The sequence below is a fragment of the Stegastes partitus genome, unplaced genomic scaffold (assembly GCF_000690725.1).
Source record: "Stegastes partitus isolate 25-593 unplaced genomic scaffold, Stegastes_partitus-1.0.2 Scaffold550, whole genome shotgun sequence".
Lineage (NCBI taxonomy): Eukaryota > Metazoa > Chordata > Actinopteri > Pomacentridae > Stegastes > Stegastes partitus.
Genome location: NW_007578281.1, coordinates 284,435 through 300,740, shown reverse-complemented (window position 1 = coordinate 300,740; position 16,306 = coordinate 284,435). Strand labels below are relative to the sequence as shown.

Here is a 16,306-nt window from a genome sequence, read left to right as displayed (position 1 = left end):
ACGTTGGTCCAGAACACCAGCCTCTTGTTGGTCTGAAACTGATCATATGGTATCATATCGTGTACATAAGTGCCCAGTATGGTTGATAATTAACCCATCCATCTCAGTGTGAAGTGCAGCACTGTTTGGATCTGCTGTATGACTGCAAACAGTATAGCTCAGTGTTTCCTCTGTGTCTGTGTGTGTGTGGTTTCTTCCTCCTCTCTCCATCTCACGTCCTCTTGTCCTCTCGTCCTCATCGTCTAACAAACAGCATGAAGGAGGTTATAATTGGGAGGTCCAGAGCTCTGCCAGGTGGAACCACTTGTATCTGAATACAGGCTCTCGCTCTCTCTCAAGATCTCTCTTGTTTATTGTATCTCTGCCACTCTTTCTCTTACTTTCTACCATGTCTTTCTCTCTTACTTTCTCTCTCTCCGTCTTTTCGAGCTCGTAGCTCCATTCGCGTTTTTTAACTCGATGCCACGAAGCTCCGCAGCCATATCGCGTTTTAACATCTGTACGATTCTGCGCAGCTTTTCTGTGCAGTCATCCACCGTCTATTCACAATGCAGCTCCACCCCTGGTTGCCAGAACCCCCCAACCCTCAGTCTTAAAGGAGCTCGCTGAGCGTTACCATCAGATGACGTCAGTTACCGTCTTCCTTCCTTCCTGTCTTTCCTCAAAGCCGCAGAAAATTCTACTTTAGGTCATTTTCAAGCATTTATTTCTTGATCCTTCAATGTCCTCTAATTTCTTTTTACACTTTTGTGGTGTTTTCTACAGTTTCAGTCTTTGCATTGATTAACAAAGTGAATCTATGCGTTTACAGAGAGAACCAACATCATCACACTAGATTGTACTTACCGTCTTAAACTGGCTGCTTGAATGTCAGATCTTTCTCTTGCCTTGCAGACAGCTGCAGTGGTGTGTTGGTCACAAATTTTGCTCATAGATGCTGGTTTTCTGTATTGGCTACCCGTTAGCAATGTTATATGAGACCATGGGGTCTTCTTGCAAGCCTTGTGTGTGTTGTTGATATGTTTGGTGTGTGCTGTCTTTTAGTGTAGTCTTTCCAGGTTGGTTGGAGCTGAGGCAGCTGGCCTCCGTCTCCAGGTTACATATGAGCAGGTAGTCTGGAGGGTCCCTCTCTCCGGTTTGTAACAGGCTATTTTGATAACGCTGACTTTTTACATATAGAAATTCATCCTTGGGGAATAAAATTTTTTTTGCATGCTTCCCCGGTTTGCTGTGATCACAGAGCTGATTCATAACAAACTGTGGGCTTGTTTAATTTGATAATCAGAAATGTTTAATGGAGAACTTTTGTCTTGATAAGTCAGAGGGATTTGTTATAATCTGACACTTTCAATAGATGTCAGCAGGGAGGATGATGGTTCAGGTGTTTGCTTGATTTTAAAATCTAAAAGCAGGCTTGATATAAACTGCTATTAAAGTGGAATTCCATTCAGTAGTTTTTTCAAGCACCAGTTCTCATTACTGGTGTCAAAATTTAGATCAACTCAAGCACCAACACAAAGCTTAATTGAAATGTTTTAGTTTATTTGTGTTTTACTTATTTTTAATTTAAGAGAGCCCTTTTCAACATCGATCCGTCAGTGCTGATTGGCTGTTAGTTGTCATGTGTAATTAATCAGACAACGGTGTGGGTGGGACATTGCTCATTGCAGAGGCAGCTGCATTAGAACCCATGAAGCACATCTATAAATGTATTTATTTTTTGTGAATCTTAAAAAACAAAAACAAACAAACAAACAAAACAGATTATCGGTCGACTCAGATTTTGCATTCTGTGTCACTGTCACGTTTGATAAAATGGCTAAATATTATTTATAGTAAAAATTGTCATTGTTCTTATAATTAGTTGCTTTCTAGATGAATTATATTTAGTTGAATAACGTCACTTAACATGTCAATTATGATCTTTGGTCAAACTGTATCTGGATTTTCTGACCTTGTCATACTTAAGTATCTTGCAGCTTGTAGCATTTAATCGTTACTAATTCTACTGGTCGCCCTCAGGATGGAAAAGTTGCTGTTAAAACTCAGACAAATCTATCAAAATAAATAAATAAATAAATAAAAGAGGAACTAATGTTGCTGTGAAAACACAACAGTTTTCACACAGGTCTCTAATGGAATTGTCACATTTCATCAGTTTGCGTATTAATCTATAACTTTCTTCCTCTCTTTTCGTCCTCTTTCAGGTGATTGATGGAAAACTGGCTCCCTTCCTGTCCAAGGTGATTAAGTTTGCCAGCTCCCACGTTTTCAGCTGCAGTTTGTGTCGAGAGAAAGGCTTCATCTGTGAGCTCTGCCACAACGGACAGGTCATCTACCCCTTCCAGGAGAACGCCACCCGCAGGTACAGAGCCTCACATCTGAACTTTACTCAGCCAAAAAAATCTGAGCCGGTTTTCAATTATACATGTAGCTGATTTAGGTTTTATTTGATCTGATGAGATTTGATTCAGCGGAAAAGATCAAACTAAAGATCTTGTGGCAGCCAGTTAAACCGTCATGTTTCATTTGCTGCTCAGTGGAGGCAGAAGTAGGGGCCTAAATATAGTTCCTCTTTTTCTTTGTATTGAAACAAGAATTTTTAAAAGTCAAATCATGAAATTGGCTGATGTTTTTTCTCCTAATGAGAGCAGTGGAAATCAGTAAATTAACTGTAAAGCTCTGTAAATCTGAGAGAAGCTGAAGGTTCATGTGATTTTCTGTCATGTCTTACACGAGATATCGGCTTCTACAAAGTTATTTTTTTTACAAAAAAAAAAGTCAAATTCTTAGCAAATTTGTAAGAGTCTGGAGGCCTGACCAACTAGAAAAAAATGGAGGAAGTCTGGTGCTGTAGAACCTAGAGTTTTACACCTAACAAAGTAGTACACAAACTAAATTAGAAAACAAAAACCATAAAGACTAGACTGTCAGACCTCCATCCTCGAAAGGAAGAGCAACAGATACACAGAGGACTAAGACCACTTCTGAAGAGATCATGTAAAAGTTAAATTTTGATTGAACTTATTGGTTCCTAAACAAATGTCGCTTGCACTTGTTTATAAAAAGTCCTGCAAACCCCTAATATAGAACCTAAATTTAGCAGATGCTGCTACAAAACAATTTTCAAGGATGAGATTGGATGTCACTGTTGTTACAGTAAATAGCCAAAGTAAACACAATAATCAACCAGCCATTGCCAACAGTAGCACCTGAGAGAGAGAGAGAGAGGGAGGAAAATAAAACAACAGAAGAGTTTCACGTGTTTCTGTCACTCAAAGTACAGAAAAGAAATTGAAATCCGTCAAACGATCTGGTTACTTTGGATAATGCACAGAACAAGCTTTAAACTTTCTTCCAAAGGCAGTGAGGTCAGTGGATTATCAGTGTTGTTGTTTCTGTAAGAAGTTATAACCTAAATCCCATCATCTTTTGTCATATTTGGATGGAGACAGAGGTTTAAGGGCTAATGCTGATGGTTCACAACCTGGACAAATAAAACCAAAACTACCCTCAAGAACAAGCTCTCTCAGTGGCAGCAAGATGAACTGAACCTTCACAATCTGGAAATGAGATACAAAATATGTATGTGATTCTTTAAGCAGCAAAACTGATCCTGCTGTTTGTTAGTGACACTGTTGGCTGAAGAGAATTTCCCAACAAAGTCCAGAGCCTCGACTTCATCACTGAGCTGTGGGCGAACACACCCCGACTTGTTGAGGTGTGTTTTATGACTTGTGAGGGAAGTGTTAAGTGTTAACTGATAACAGCTGTATCTGCTGTACTTACTGGAACTGAGCTGTAAAGATTCACCAAGCCATTGACTCAGACAGTGAAACTGCAGGAAATGAGCAGTAGCCAGACCTGAACAGGCTCCTAATGGATTATTCAGATGCATTCCAGTCAAGTCTGGATGCAGTTCTGACCAGTAATCTTATCAGTTACTAATAATAACTTTGTACTTACCAGCTTATTTGTTGCAAAGACAGGTGAAAACAACCTGTTACTTTATCAAAAACTACTGAAACTACTCAAATTAGAGCTCAAACTGAATGCAAACAACTAAAATGTGAATAATAATCCTTCTTTGAAAAAAAGGCAGGATGTCAGTCTTTGAGCTGTGATATTTAGGTTAAAGCCAATTCATGCTTTGTGCAAAAGGTACACATGAAATAAATGTTGTCATTCAACCAAATCCACAGGAGTTCCTGCTTGCACCTGTTGCATGTAGTTGTTTGTGCGCAATAGGAACACAAATAGAACTTTCTGATTGCACCTTGTAGTGATGGCCAAACCCATGAAACTGGTTCCAATTATTTAGTCCTGAAAGTGAAAGCATGGTTCAAAGCCCTGGAACTTCTTAGTTTGTGTTGCCCTGTCATATGCTTTACTTTCCTTCAGATCCATTTCATCAGTTTGTGTGTTGGTCCAGTTCATTTATAACGCACTACCATGTTCATTTATAAAGCTCTGCAGGTACTACAGAAAGGAGACGTCAAACTGTACATGACACATTTATTGCTCATTATTCCGTTTAAAAGGCCAAACTCCAACAGCATCCAGCTGCTGGTTGTGAACACAGCTGCAGCTGCTCTGCCTGCTGCAATGGTAAAGATGTGGCTGGATATATGGTTATTGTTTGGACTTTGGTTGCTGCTGTGCACATGTCCACCTGTCACTGTTTGAGCCTGTGGTGCAGACTTGTTGAGCTGCCACAGAGGAGGATGCAGACTTAAACCTGTATGGGATGTACACTGATTCAGTATTGTGTAGCCTGTAGAGGGAGAGAGTGCACCCTCAGCTGTGTCTCTCAAGCTTAAGTCTGTACCATTGGATTCAGAAGAAAAAAACTAGAGACGCTGGTTCACCAGATCTCTCACTAAATGCTACCAGAACAAACTTACTGTTCGGATTATGGCTGCGACGTATTTGTTTTTAATTTGTTGGAATTCAAATGGAAGTATTGGTGCAGTTGTAGGTTTTATGGCTGAGCGCTGTTTTCTTAAATAATCTGTCGTAGAAACACTGCATGTTCAAATTGTAACAGCTGGATATATCCAGAGTGCCACAGACTGAACCGAAGCCCAAACAATAACCAGCCTGCATCCTTCACCATCACAGCCAGACAAAGCAGCTGTAGCTGGGCTCACAACCAGCAGATGGATGCTGTCAGAAATCGGCCTTTTGAAATGAATAATGAGCAATAAATGCATTGTGGGAAGCGTCACAACTTATCTTCTGTCTGAAGAGTGTTTCCTTAAGCTTGCAGTACGTTACAGCTGAACTGGACCCACACACCAGCTGCTCATATAGGTCATAATTAACACAAAGAAAACCTCAAGTCGGCTCTGTAGTATCGCAGCTATATCGCAACTGTATTTGGAGTAAATTTGGTTATTTTCTTTTTTGAAGAAAATTAGGTGGGAGCATTGGTTATCACTCTTATATTTAAACAGCAAATATCAATCTACAACCAGCCATTAAATAGAGCAAGCTGAGGTGGACAAATCACATTTTAGTAAAAGATCAGACTGTAAAAAGTATTTCAGAAAGTCACATTACAGGTTGGTTATTTTTTTGAGCAGTGTATAATACTCAGAGTTATTTCTCATCCACAGTGTCAGAAGTTTTAAGAGTCATTGTCTATGTCTTCTTCAGACTCAACAACATCATGACTGCAATTTCTGTATGTAGTGCCTTTACAGATTCTTCAGGCCCAGATGCACGTGACCCCATTCGTCTTGCAGCTGGAGATGTCCATGTACTCATCCATGTCCCCTGCACATGTTTTGTGCAAGGGACATGGATGAGTACATGGACATCTTCCTTGACATAGAAGCCACCAAGGAGGCAGTGATTCAGGCTGGTACTGTGATTTTCCAGCACATTTATCACGGAGCAGATACTACATTGGGTGAAATTTGGTACAACATGTTCTCAAGGAGGGCTGCAAGGTGGCTCGGTAGTTAGTACTGTCGCCCTGCAGCTAGAACGTCGCCGGTTTGCATCCTGGTGAGGACACCCGGGATCTTTCTGTGTGGAGTCTCCATGTTCTCCCCGTGCAGCGTGGGTTTTCTCCAGGTTCTCCGGCTTCCTCCCACAGTCCAAAAACATCCATCCATCCATCCATCCATCCATCCATCCATCCATCCATCCATCCATTGTCTTCCACTTATCCAGGGTCGGGTCGCGGGGGCAGTAGGCGGAGCAGGTCGTCCCAGACCTCCCTCCCCCCGGCAACGCTTTCCAGTTCTCCCTGGGGGATCCCGAGGCATTCCCAGGCCAGCCAAGAGATATAATCCCTCCAGCAGGTTCTGGGTCTGCTCCGGGGTCTCCTCCCAGGTGGATTTGAAACCTCCAGAGGAAGCCTCCCCGGAGGCATCCGAACCAGATGTCCATACCACCTCAACTGGCTCCTTTCGATGCGAAGGAGCAGTGGCTCTACTTCGAGCTCCCTCCGGATGTCCGAGCTCCTCACCCTATCTCTAAGGCTGAGCCCAGCCACCCTGCAGAGGAAGCTCATTTCGGCCGCTTGTATCCGCGATCTCGTTCTTTCGGTCACGACCCAAAGCTCGTGACCATAGGTGAGGGTTGGGATGGAGCTGGACTGGTAAATCTCTTCACCACGACGGTCAGGTACAACACCCACATTACTGCTGACACTGCACCGAGCCGCCTGTCCATCTCACGCTCCACTTTCCCATCACTTGTGAACAAGATCCCGAAATACTTAAACTCACTCGTTTGAGGAAGCAACTCCCCCCCCGGAGGTGGCAATCCACCGGTTTGCGGCCGAGAACCATGGCCTTGGACTTGGAGGTACTGATCCGCATCCCTGCCGCGTCTCACTCGGCTGCAAACCGCTCCAGTGAGTGCTGAAGGTCACGGTCTGATGGAGCCAACAGTACCACGTCATCTGCAAAAAGCAGCCTCCTCTCCCTGACTGCGCCTTGAGATCCTGTCCATGAAAACCACAAACAGGATCAGTGACAAGGGGCAGCCCTGGCGGAGTCCAACACCCACTGGGAACGTGTCCGACTTATTGCCGAGAATGCGGACACAGCTCGCACTTTGGTTGTACAGGGACCGTATGGCTCCTAGCAGCGAGCCTGGTACCCCATACTCCCTCAGTACCCCCCACAGAGTGCCTCGGGGGACACGGTCATAGGCCTTCTCCAGATCCACAAAGCACATGTGGACTGGCAGGTCGAATTCCCATGCCCCCCTCAGCAGCTCCGCAGGGGTAAAGAGCTGTTCCACGACCAGGACGGAATCTGCATTGCTCCTCCTGAATCTGAGGTTCGACAATCGGCCGAAGCCTCCTTTCCAACAACCTAGAGTAAACTTTCCTAGGGAGGCTGAGAAGTGTGATACCTCGATAATTGGCATACACTCTCCGGTCCCCCTTTTTTAAAAATGGGAACCACCACCCCGGTCTGCCACTCCACAGGCACTGTACCCGGTGCTCACGCGACATTGAAGAGACGTGTCAGCCATGACAGTCCGACAATGTCCAGAACCTTCAGCATCTCAGGGCGAATCTCGTCCACACCTGGTGCTTTGGAACCGAGGGGCTTCTTAGCTACCTCAGCGACCTTTACCACGGATATGGACGCAGAAGCCCCCGAGTCTTCAGGCTTTGCCCCTTCAGCTGAGGACGTGTTTACCGGGTTCAGGAGTTCCTCGAAGTGCTCCTTCCACCACTCAATGAGATCCCCAGTCTGGGTCAGCAGTTCTCCTCCCGGACTGTACACAGCCTGGGCGAATCCCTGCCTCCCCTTTCTGAGGCGTCGGACGGTTTGCCAGAGCTTCCACGGGGCCGACCGAAAATCCTTCTTCATAGCCTCCCCGAACTCCTCCCACACCTGAGTTTTAGCTTCCACGACCAGGTCTGTCCAGCAGCCTTCCCCGCCATTGGATCCAACTCACCCCCAGGTGGTGATCAGTTGACAGCTCTGCTCCTCTCTTCACCCGAGTTTCCAAAACATATGGCCGCAGATCTGATGATACGACTACAAAGTCGATCATCGACCTTTGGCCTAAGGTACTCTGGTACCAAGTACACTTATGAGCAACCTTATGTTCGAACATGGTTTTGTTATGGCCAATCCATGGCTAGCACAGAAGTCCAAAAACAAAACACCAGTCCCGTTCAGATCAGGCAGGCCGTTCCTCCCAATCACGCCCCTCCAGGTTTCACCATCATTGCCCACGTGAGCATTGAAGTCCCCCAGGAGAGCTATGGAGTCCCCAGGCGGCACCCCTTCCAGGACACCACCCAGTGACTCCAAGAAGGCCGAATACTCTGAACTGCCGTTTGGTACATAAGCACAAACAACAGTCAGAGTTTTCCCCTCTGCAACACGCAGTCACAGAGAGGCGACCCTCTCGTTCTCCGGGGAGAACTCCAACAAGGCGGCGCTCAGCCGGGGGCTTGTGAGTATCCACACACCCCCCCGGCGCCTCTCACCATGGGCAACTCTGGAAAAGGAGAGAGTCCGACCCCCCTCCAGGAGTATGTTTCCAGAGCCCTTGCTGTGCGTGGAGGTGAGCCCAACTATATTTAGCCGGTAGCGCTCCACCTCGCGCACCAGCTCAGGCTCCTTCCCCGCCAGTGAGGTGACATTCCATGTCCCCAGAGCTAGTCTACGCCACCAGGGGGCGGTAGCCAGGACGCCCACTCCTGCCTACCACCCGGTGGGCATAGCACCCGACCCCGCTCCTCTTCCCTGAGGGTGGTGGGTCCTCTGGGAAGTCCAAAAACATGTTTAGCTTAATTGGTGATTCTAAATTGTCAGTAGGTGTGAATATGAGTGTGCTTGGTTGTCTGTCTCTAAGTGTAGTCCTGTGATAGACTGGTTACCTGTCCAGGGTGTCCCCTGCCTTCACCCTGAGTCAGCTGGGATAGACTCCAGCCCCCTGTGACCCTAGTGAGATAATGGATGGATGTTCTCAAACCAGAGACTCTACCTCTAACAGAGGGTGCACCTGCACAGCATTCACTCTGCAGACCCGGGACTGGATCCTTCTACAGAGCATGTCTCTGAAGCCCAGTGACTATGGATGGACATTTGGTGTGCATGGGTATGAGCCAGTTTCAACAGTAGACCCCATGACTCCTGAGGAGCTACTGAAGTTCACGAGCTGTAATTGTCATGGATATTGCAGCAACCAGCGGTGCAGCTGCAAGACGAATGGGGTCACCAGCATCTCAACCTGTGGAGTTTGTAAAGGCACTACACGTAGAAACTGCAGTCATGAATTTGTTGAGTCTGAAGAAGACATCGACAATGAGTCTTGAAGCTTCTGACACTGTGAATGAGAAATAACTCTGAGTATTATATAAGTATGTGAAATAAAAGCTGCTGTAAATGTAAATGTAAAAGTGAGTGTGGCCTTTTTCAACAATGGAGTGTTTGTGGTGAAATATAAACGTTAACAATCAACTCAGAATCATGAAAAAACCCAGATTTGACCCTCATAAATTACTGAAGGCCCAATTTTTTAAAAATATATTTTTAAAAAATCGTTTATCGGTACCCTAGCTTGAGTAAATTTTTTTCAGGGTTTCCCACGGGAGTTGAACTTCAATATTTTAAGGCATGTTATTACACACCTTTACAAACATATTGGTGAAGAAATTGTTTGGTAACGATTTAGCTGGCAGATTTATGAAAAATCTCATGAAATGCCCTTACTATAATAAATAAAAATGTGCTAAAATATAATTTAGTGAAACAACATGTTGCTTTTGAATTGTGGTCAAAAAGAATAATTAAAAAAAAAAAAAAAATAAATAAATAAATAAAACTGTCCCTGACAAATTAGAGCACTTTGCTGCTGAGCAGTGGGCCAAAATCTAAATACCTGTCAACAGGTGCAGAAGTCTGATTGAGAGCTACAGAAAACACTTGATTGCAGTGATTGACTCAAAGGGTTGTTCAACAAAATATTAGTTTACAGGTCCCATTATGCTTATTTGCGTGTATTTTTCATTTATTCATTATTAATATTTATGTTTTAACCACAATTCAAAAGCAATGTCATGATTTTCATTAAATTTTTATTTATAATTACTTTTGTCAATTTCAACTTATTTCAGTGACAGCTGTTTTTTGCCTTCTTTAATGGGAGTGTATGAATACATTTGAGGACGACTGAATGTCTTTATGAATATCCATATTTTTTCCTATAAAATTTAGGGCAAATCAGACATGTTTCAGCAGAAATAGTTTTTAAAATGTAATGATTTGAGATGGAATGACCCGAAATGGTGTCATGTTCATTGCAATCAATTTGTGTTGTCAATCAAAAAATTGTTTAAAAATTCAATTCAGTTTTATTTATATAGCACAATTCACAACATATGTCATCTCACAGTGCTTTACATCGTAACATGAAGATGAATTTTGAACAGAGAAGCCAACAATCTAGTGTTGCCTGTTGACTCCATCTGACCAAGCAGTCAGCAACGGAGCCTAAAAAAAAACACCCAAATGGAAGGGGGGAAAAAATGGTCCTCCTTACTTCTAAACCTGCTTGGAGTTGCTTATAATCTGGAACCATGACTTCCTGACTGTCTTCTCATTCCAACGGAGAAACTTGATAACGCACCGTATCCTCGTCTTTCGCAGGTGCGATGGCTGCGGCGCCGTTTTTCATGCCGAGTGTCGTCAGAAAGCTCAGCCGTGTCCTCGCTGCGTTCGCCGAGAACTCCACCACAAGAGGCCGTCGTCCTTCTGGTCGCCTGACGACGACAGTCCCGGCTGCTTCCACCTGCCCTACCAAGACACCTGAGACACACACAGACACACACTCAGAGCGCAGGCACCACGAGAGCACCACACCGGACAAAGCGCCTGTCTTTTCTGACTTGTGTGTGTCTGCGGGATGGACCTTGTGACAGTTTCAACCAGAAGACGAACGCACAGCATTTGGTGCGTCGTCAGGTTTGTGTTTTTGTGTGTGTGTGTGTTTGTGTGTGTGTATCTGCCAACACACACTCACCTGAGCTGAGCCCCCCTTCGTCCTACTGTAAAGAGCAGGGAGGAAAAACCGACTGAAGAACTGCTGCATCAGGCTTTACACACCGAACTACTCTTTTTGTAGTCAAATGTCTTCACACACAGGTCGTCCTCTGCCATGTTCATCCCTGCAACACATCACCACCTTCACTTATTCCAGGAGTTAAACGTGTTAAATCACAGCTGATGAACTGGAGAATTCTGGTGGTTTATTCCAACCACCAGCTCTCAGAGTCATGCATAAGTTTAGCAATGAAGTTAGAAAATTTGTGAAAATATTTCAGCAGCTGATTCATCCAAAAAAATTAAATAAACAACAACAAAAAACAAACAAACAAACAAAAAAACTTAAAGATTTGCTGCTTTTCTTTTTGGACTGTTGAGATAAGCAAACCTAAAATGCCTCCTTGGCCTCTGGGAACTTGCAATGGTTTTGTTGTCTTTGTTTACAAACTAAATTACACAATAATTGAGAAAAAACTTGATTAATCTGTAATGAAATAATCATTAGTTGCAACCCTACTCATGTTAAAGTGATAGTTTAACCATTTGAATATGAAGGTCTCACACTGTGGACTTGAAGTTTGGCTGTAAAAAGTTTGTTTTGTTCTTCACAGAGTAACAGCTGATCACATTCATGTCAGTTACAACAAACTCTAATATTAAAGAGCAGGTTTACACTGTTGCTGTGTCTTGAAACAAGTCAGGTGCTGCTTTGAATAATGAAGCAGGTTTTGCTGTAATATTTCTGCCTGTTCTAACTGACCATTCATTGTCTTTTTAAAATTAATTGAAACATTTGAGATGCAGAACAAACTCTACAGTCTTTGTTCTGTGTGAAACAGAAATCCAGAGTCTATCTGATGTTACAGAGGCTTCAGCAAAAAGGGACGTCTTCATCTATTCAGAAAGTAAACTGTATCGAGGGAGACAAAAAAGGGATATTCGTTCTGATTTGAAATATATGTTTGTACGGAACAAGGACTTCAGATTTTGTTTGTCCATCATATGCATCAGAAAAGAAACTTTTCATGATCAGAACGAACTTAAAGAGAAATTACAGCAGCAATAAATGATGTACACATGATCAGCTCAATATAGTTTTAAAACAAACAGGAGAAAGTGTGAATCTATTCTTAACTTCTCAAAACACTCCTGCAGCACAATACGCTATTCTGCTCAGTCACGTTCCAAAAAGGTCAGTATATTTGTTATAATGTAGATGAAAACACTTCCCTGATAAACCCAGGAATACCTTGTTGTCCTCACAGCTGTTGATGTACTGAAAAAATGTAATCAAATTAAAAAAAAAAAAAAAAAAAAGGTTTAAACACTGCAGCATAGTTTAGAAAACAATTAGGCAGAATTTTAAAATGTATACTTTTTTCCCCATTTGAAATCAAATCCTTAAACTTAATAAAGCTTTAAGGAGCATCTTGATCTATTTTCTGAAGATTTTGAGACAAAGCAAATAATCTAGTTTATTTAGAAAGAAAAAGAACTAATCATGAAAATAATCATTAGCTAAAGCCACATAAAATTATTATTTTGTAGTCATTTTTGTACATCAAACCACAAAACCACACTCTGATTCTGATAGTTTTTAGTGTTTGGAACAAAAGCATCACCAGAGGAAAGTGGATTCTGCTGCAGGAGCGGTTTTCCAAGGATGTTTTGATACATTTGTTTTATCGGTCAACATTGAAATTCATTTTTGTTGCTGCTGCTGTATGTGAAGAAGCAGAATTCAGATTTTTTACAGTCAAATTTACGTCTTCAGGGAGAGAATTTGATTAGATTTTGGGTTCACTTGTAACTACAGTTATTAGATTGGGATTTTTTTTACCAAATATAATAATAATAATAACTAAAATAATAGCTGTGACAGAAGTATAGAAACCCCCACATCCTTTATCACGTCTCTTTCTCCTTTTTTCTCAAACTAAATTATTTAACGTGTCGATGTGGAATGAAAGATGATTTCAAACTCACTGGTTTTCATTAATTTTATCAGCGTTCCTTTAATGTAAATGTAAAATGCAAACACTTTAATTTAAAAGGGACTCAGTCTGAGCACATTGACTCTCCATCAGTGTGACTGTAAAATAAAAAGGGGCAATAACCTACTGTAACTTATTCTTTCATTGTTGCCTTTTTCTCCTCCTCCTCCTCCTCTGTGGTTCTACTTCTCGTGCTTTATTCATGCAAACTCTATCGAACATGATAGTAGCTTTAGCTTTTAGTATCTCTATGCAACCTAGATGGCCTTTATAATCCACCCACTGCTTTCATGTGTAAAGGTCTGAATACACTTTAGTTTGTCTTCATGCTGCTGCACCGGCTGCGTTTCCATCCAGTCTGAGGGAAAAGTTTACAGAAATTTCACAAAAATTTTCAGCTGGTTGTAGCTGATAAAACTGAAAATAAAACTGAAAATAATATTCAATATTTGACTAAATTCTGCATTTTTGTGTCTCAACATCAGCTAATGTTTTTAGTATAATTTGAAGTTTTTTGTTTATGCTCAAAATTAAACAGTACATTTTCAACTTAAATACAGTTTTTTCTTTCCTGTACAAAATTGAATGCTGCTTCAATCAGCAAAGTTAATTTAGCCACCAGTAACCATTTAAAGCTGCACTCTTTGATTATTTTTTTGTTTTGTTTTGTTTTGTTTTTTCAATGTATGGAAAGTTTAAGTCTTTAACCCGCCTCCAGATTCATGAGTTACAGCTTTAAACTTTGAATCCCAGAATTTATACTGTGGATGGAAACGCAGCTGCTGTTTCTTCCTGCTACATGTTTTCTTTTTTTCTAAGAAACTCAAATGTCAGTGTGGCCGGATGGCTTTTTAACTTAATTTCAGTGTTAACTTTTTTCTCATCTGTCCAGTTTTATCGTCTCCTTTCAGCTTGTTTGAGCCATAAAAAAACACTTTGAGCAGATTTATGTGACAAAACGCTGCCGTAATCAGCACCTGACTGACGAGCCGCTGTTCTGGTTTTTATTCAGGAATGTGTTATTTGTTATTTAGTTATTTGTGTTTACGAAACGTGCAGGAAACTGTAGGCTGAAGCTAGATGTAGTTAAAGAAATGGCAAGAAAAGTGCACTGAATAAATGAATTGAAGCTGTTTAAGCTTTGAAGGTTGAACCTGAAACCATGTCGGTGATATTAAAAAATGTAGTGTCGTTGTCGACTGATTGTGCCTGCTGCGTAAAAACTAAAGGAAAAGGATGTGAACCTTTGGTTGGAAGTATTTCTGAGTGTGTATTTTGACTTTTTTTTTAATTGTTTTTTTTATGCTGTTATTTTGTGCACTGTGGAGCTCAGCAGGTATAAGGAATCTTTTTTTCTTTTTGTCATAGCTTTTATTCATCTTACAAATTCCGCACACCCTGGATCAGCCATCATCAGACCTGAAGCTTTAGTTTTGCTTTTCATTCAACTGACCATTACAGAAAAACCTCAACTCGGGATGTCCAATATTGGCATAAAAATGTAATATCTGTCAAAATTGTTGTATTTTTTATTTTTTTTTTGCCTATAATGAAACCTGATAAAATAATGCCTAGATTTCACAGACATCTACCAGCGCACTAATGATGACGACATCAAACTGCATTATGAAGCGTGTATACAAGTGTGGCTGCAGTAACAAACGTATTTCGGTATCGGTTGATATCGGAATCGGAAATTGAGAGTTGGACAATATCGGATATTGGCAAGAAAGCCAATATAAGACATCCCTAACCTCAATTGACCCAAACATTTATGCGACAAAAACAGCTACAACTCGATGTTTGCAGTCAAAGAGATAGGTTTTTGGTAGCGTACTATTGTCACAGGTACAAGTGTGAATAGAATCTTAAATATAAGAATAGAACAGATCTTCAAACTAACTGTCAGCTTTGTAACGTGTGTGTTTAAGGGATGTTTAATACTATTTAAAGGGCAAAATCTGCATCTGCATCAAATTTACCTATAGAAATAAACTGGTTTAGGTCATCTGAAAGTTTTTGCACCTTTAAAACTTCGTAATGTTGCTTGAGGTTGCTTTGGTGTGACTTTACTGTATTTTTGTACTTTATATGATGTAACTTAGAAAACATAGACCCACTGAGATCATAGTAAGCCAATTCATGTATGATTGTTTGGTTTACAGGGTGTGCAAAACTGAAGCAAGTTTCATAAAGAATCAGAAATAGTTCAATTGGTTCACTGTATTGTTTCATATTAGAAAAAGCAAGTTACTGATCATCATGCACACATTACAAATAAGTCAATTATTTCTAATTTCCTGCTGGGCTCCACAGTTCGTCTCTTTAAAGAAGCTGGATTTGTGCATCTGATCTTTGTTACTTTCTTTGCTTGTTTTATGCTGTTTGTTCATTCATATCAGTTGTGTAGTTTTATGTTTCGTTTTCTATTTTTTACTGCACTGTTTTTACAGTTTTCTTGATTTGATTTGAACGTACAACCTGTTACATGTGACGTTCCAGCTGTTTTTCAGGTCACTCTGGAGCTGCTTGTCCTGCTAACCTCCATGTTGAGTTTAAGACCATTTTATGTTTGGAAACTAGCACCAACAAACATCTGGAAATGTTCCTTATGTCTCCGGCACATTCTGATCATCGCAGTATGTTTTCAGTTTAGAATCTATTGTACAGTATTTAAGCCGAGTAACTGGACTGAAACTCATCACTTTTGCACTTTTTAAGTTATTGTTTTTTGAACCATTGTTTACTTTTCATCGCAGCCAAACTCTTATGCAAGTACAGGGAGTTGATTTGATTTATTTTTGATTTAAATCAGCCCTTCCTCCCTCCTGTCTGGTTTTGTTCAGATTTGTCCGCTAGCCACTGATGCCAATAAAGACAAACTTCTTAATAGTGAAAGTGTTTGAATCTTGTTTTGGAAAATGATGCTGGTTGTCTGAGAAAATGTGACTTCCTTTAACTTCTGCTGTTTTGAAAATACTTGTTAGGGTCCGAGGACCCCTACTTGCTGCAGCAAGCAGGGGTCCTTGCCCGCAGGGTTAGGGTTAGGGTTGTTCCCGCTTCGTTTTGTTAGCTAAATAGTTGGGAAGCTAAAAATGTTGACTACAAATGTCCATATCCGAGCAAATGTTATCATAGCGTCAGTAGATTTTACTGCAAGAGTGACTTGAAAACGTCTCTGTTTGTTAAATTTTACAGACCAGTGGAGTATACTACAAAGCAAGTTTGACATAGCCAGGCTTTCTTTGTGTGAGTTGGCTCGACAAAAACGAAATCCCTAGC

The 16,306-nt window shown here is 41.5% G+C and overlaps 1 protein-coding gene across 1 annotated transcript in view; it reads left to right on the top strand.

Moving 5' to 3' along the window:
* The window catches only part of plekhm3 (pleckstrin homology domain containing, family M, member 3), a 67,199-nt gene extending 51,277 nt beyond the window's left edge, over positions 1–15,922 (top strand). The window contains exons 6-7 of the mRNA XM_008288272.1: positions 2,208–2,365; positions 10,635–15,922. Of these exons, the coding sequence (XP_008286494.1) occupies positions 2,208–2,365; positions 10,635–10,797 (321 nt within the window). The 3' untranslated portion in view covers positions 10,798–15,922. The remainder of the gene's footprint in view (positions 1–2,207; positions 2,366–10,634) is intronic.
* The last annotated feature ends 384 nt before the right edge of the window (positions 15,923–16,306 follow it).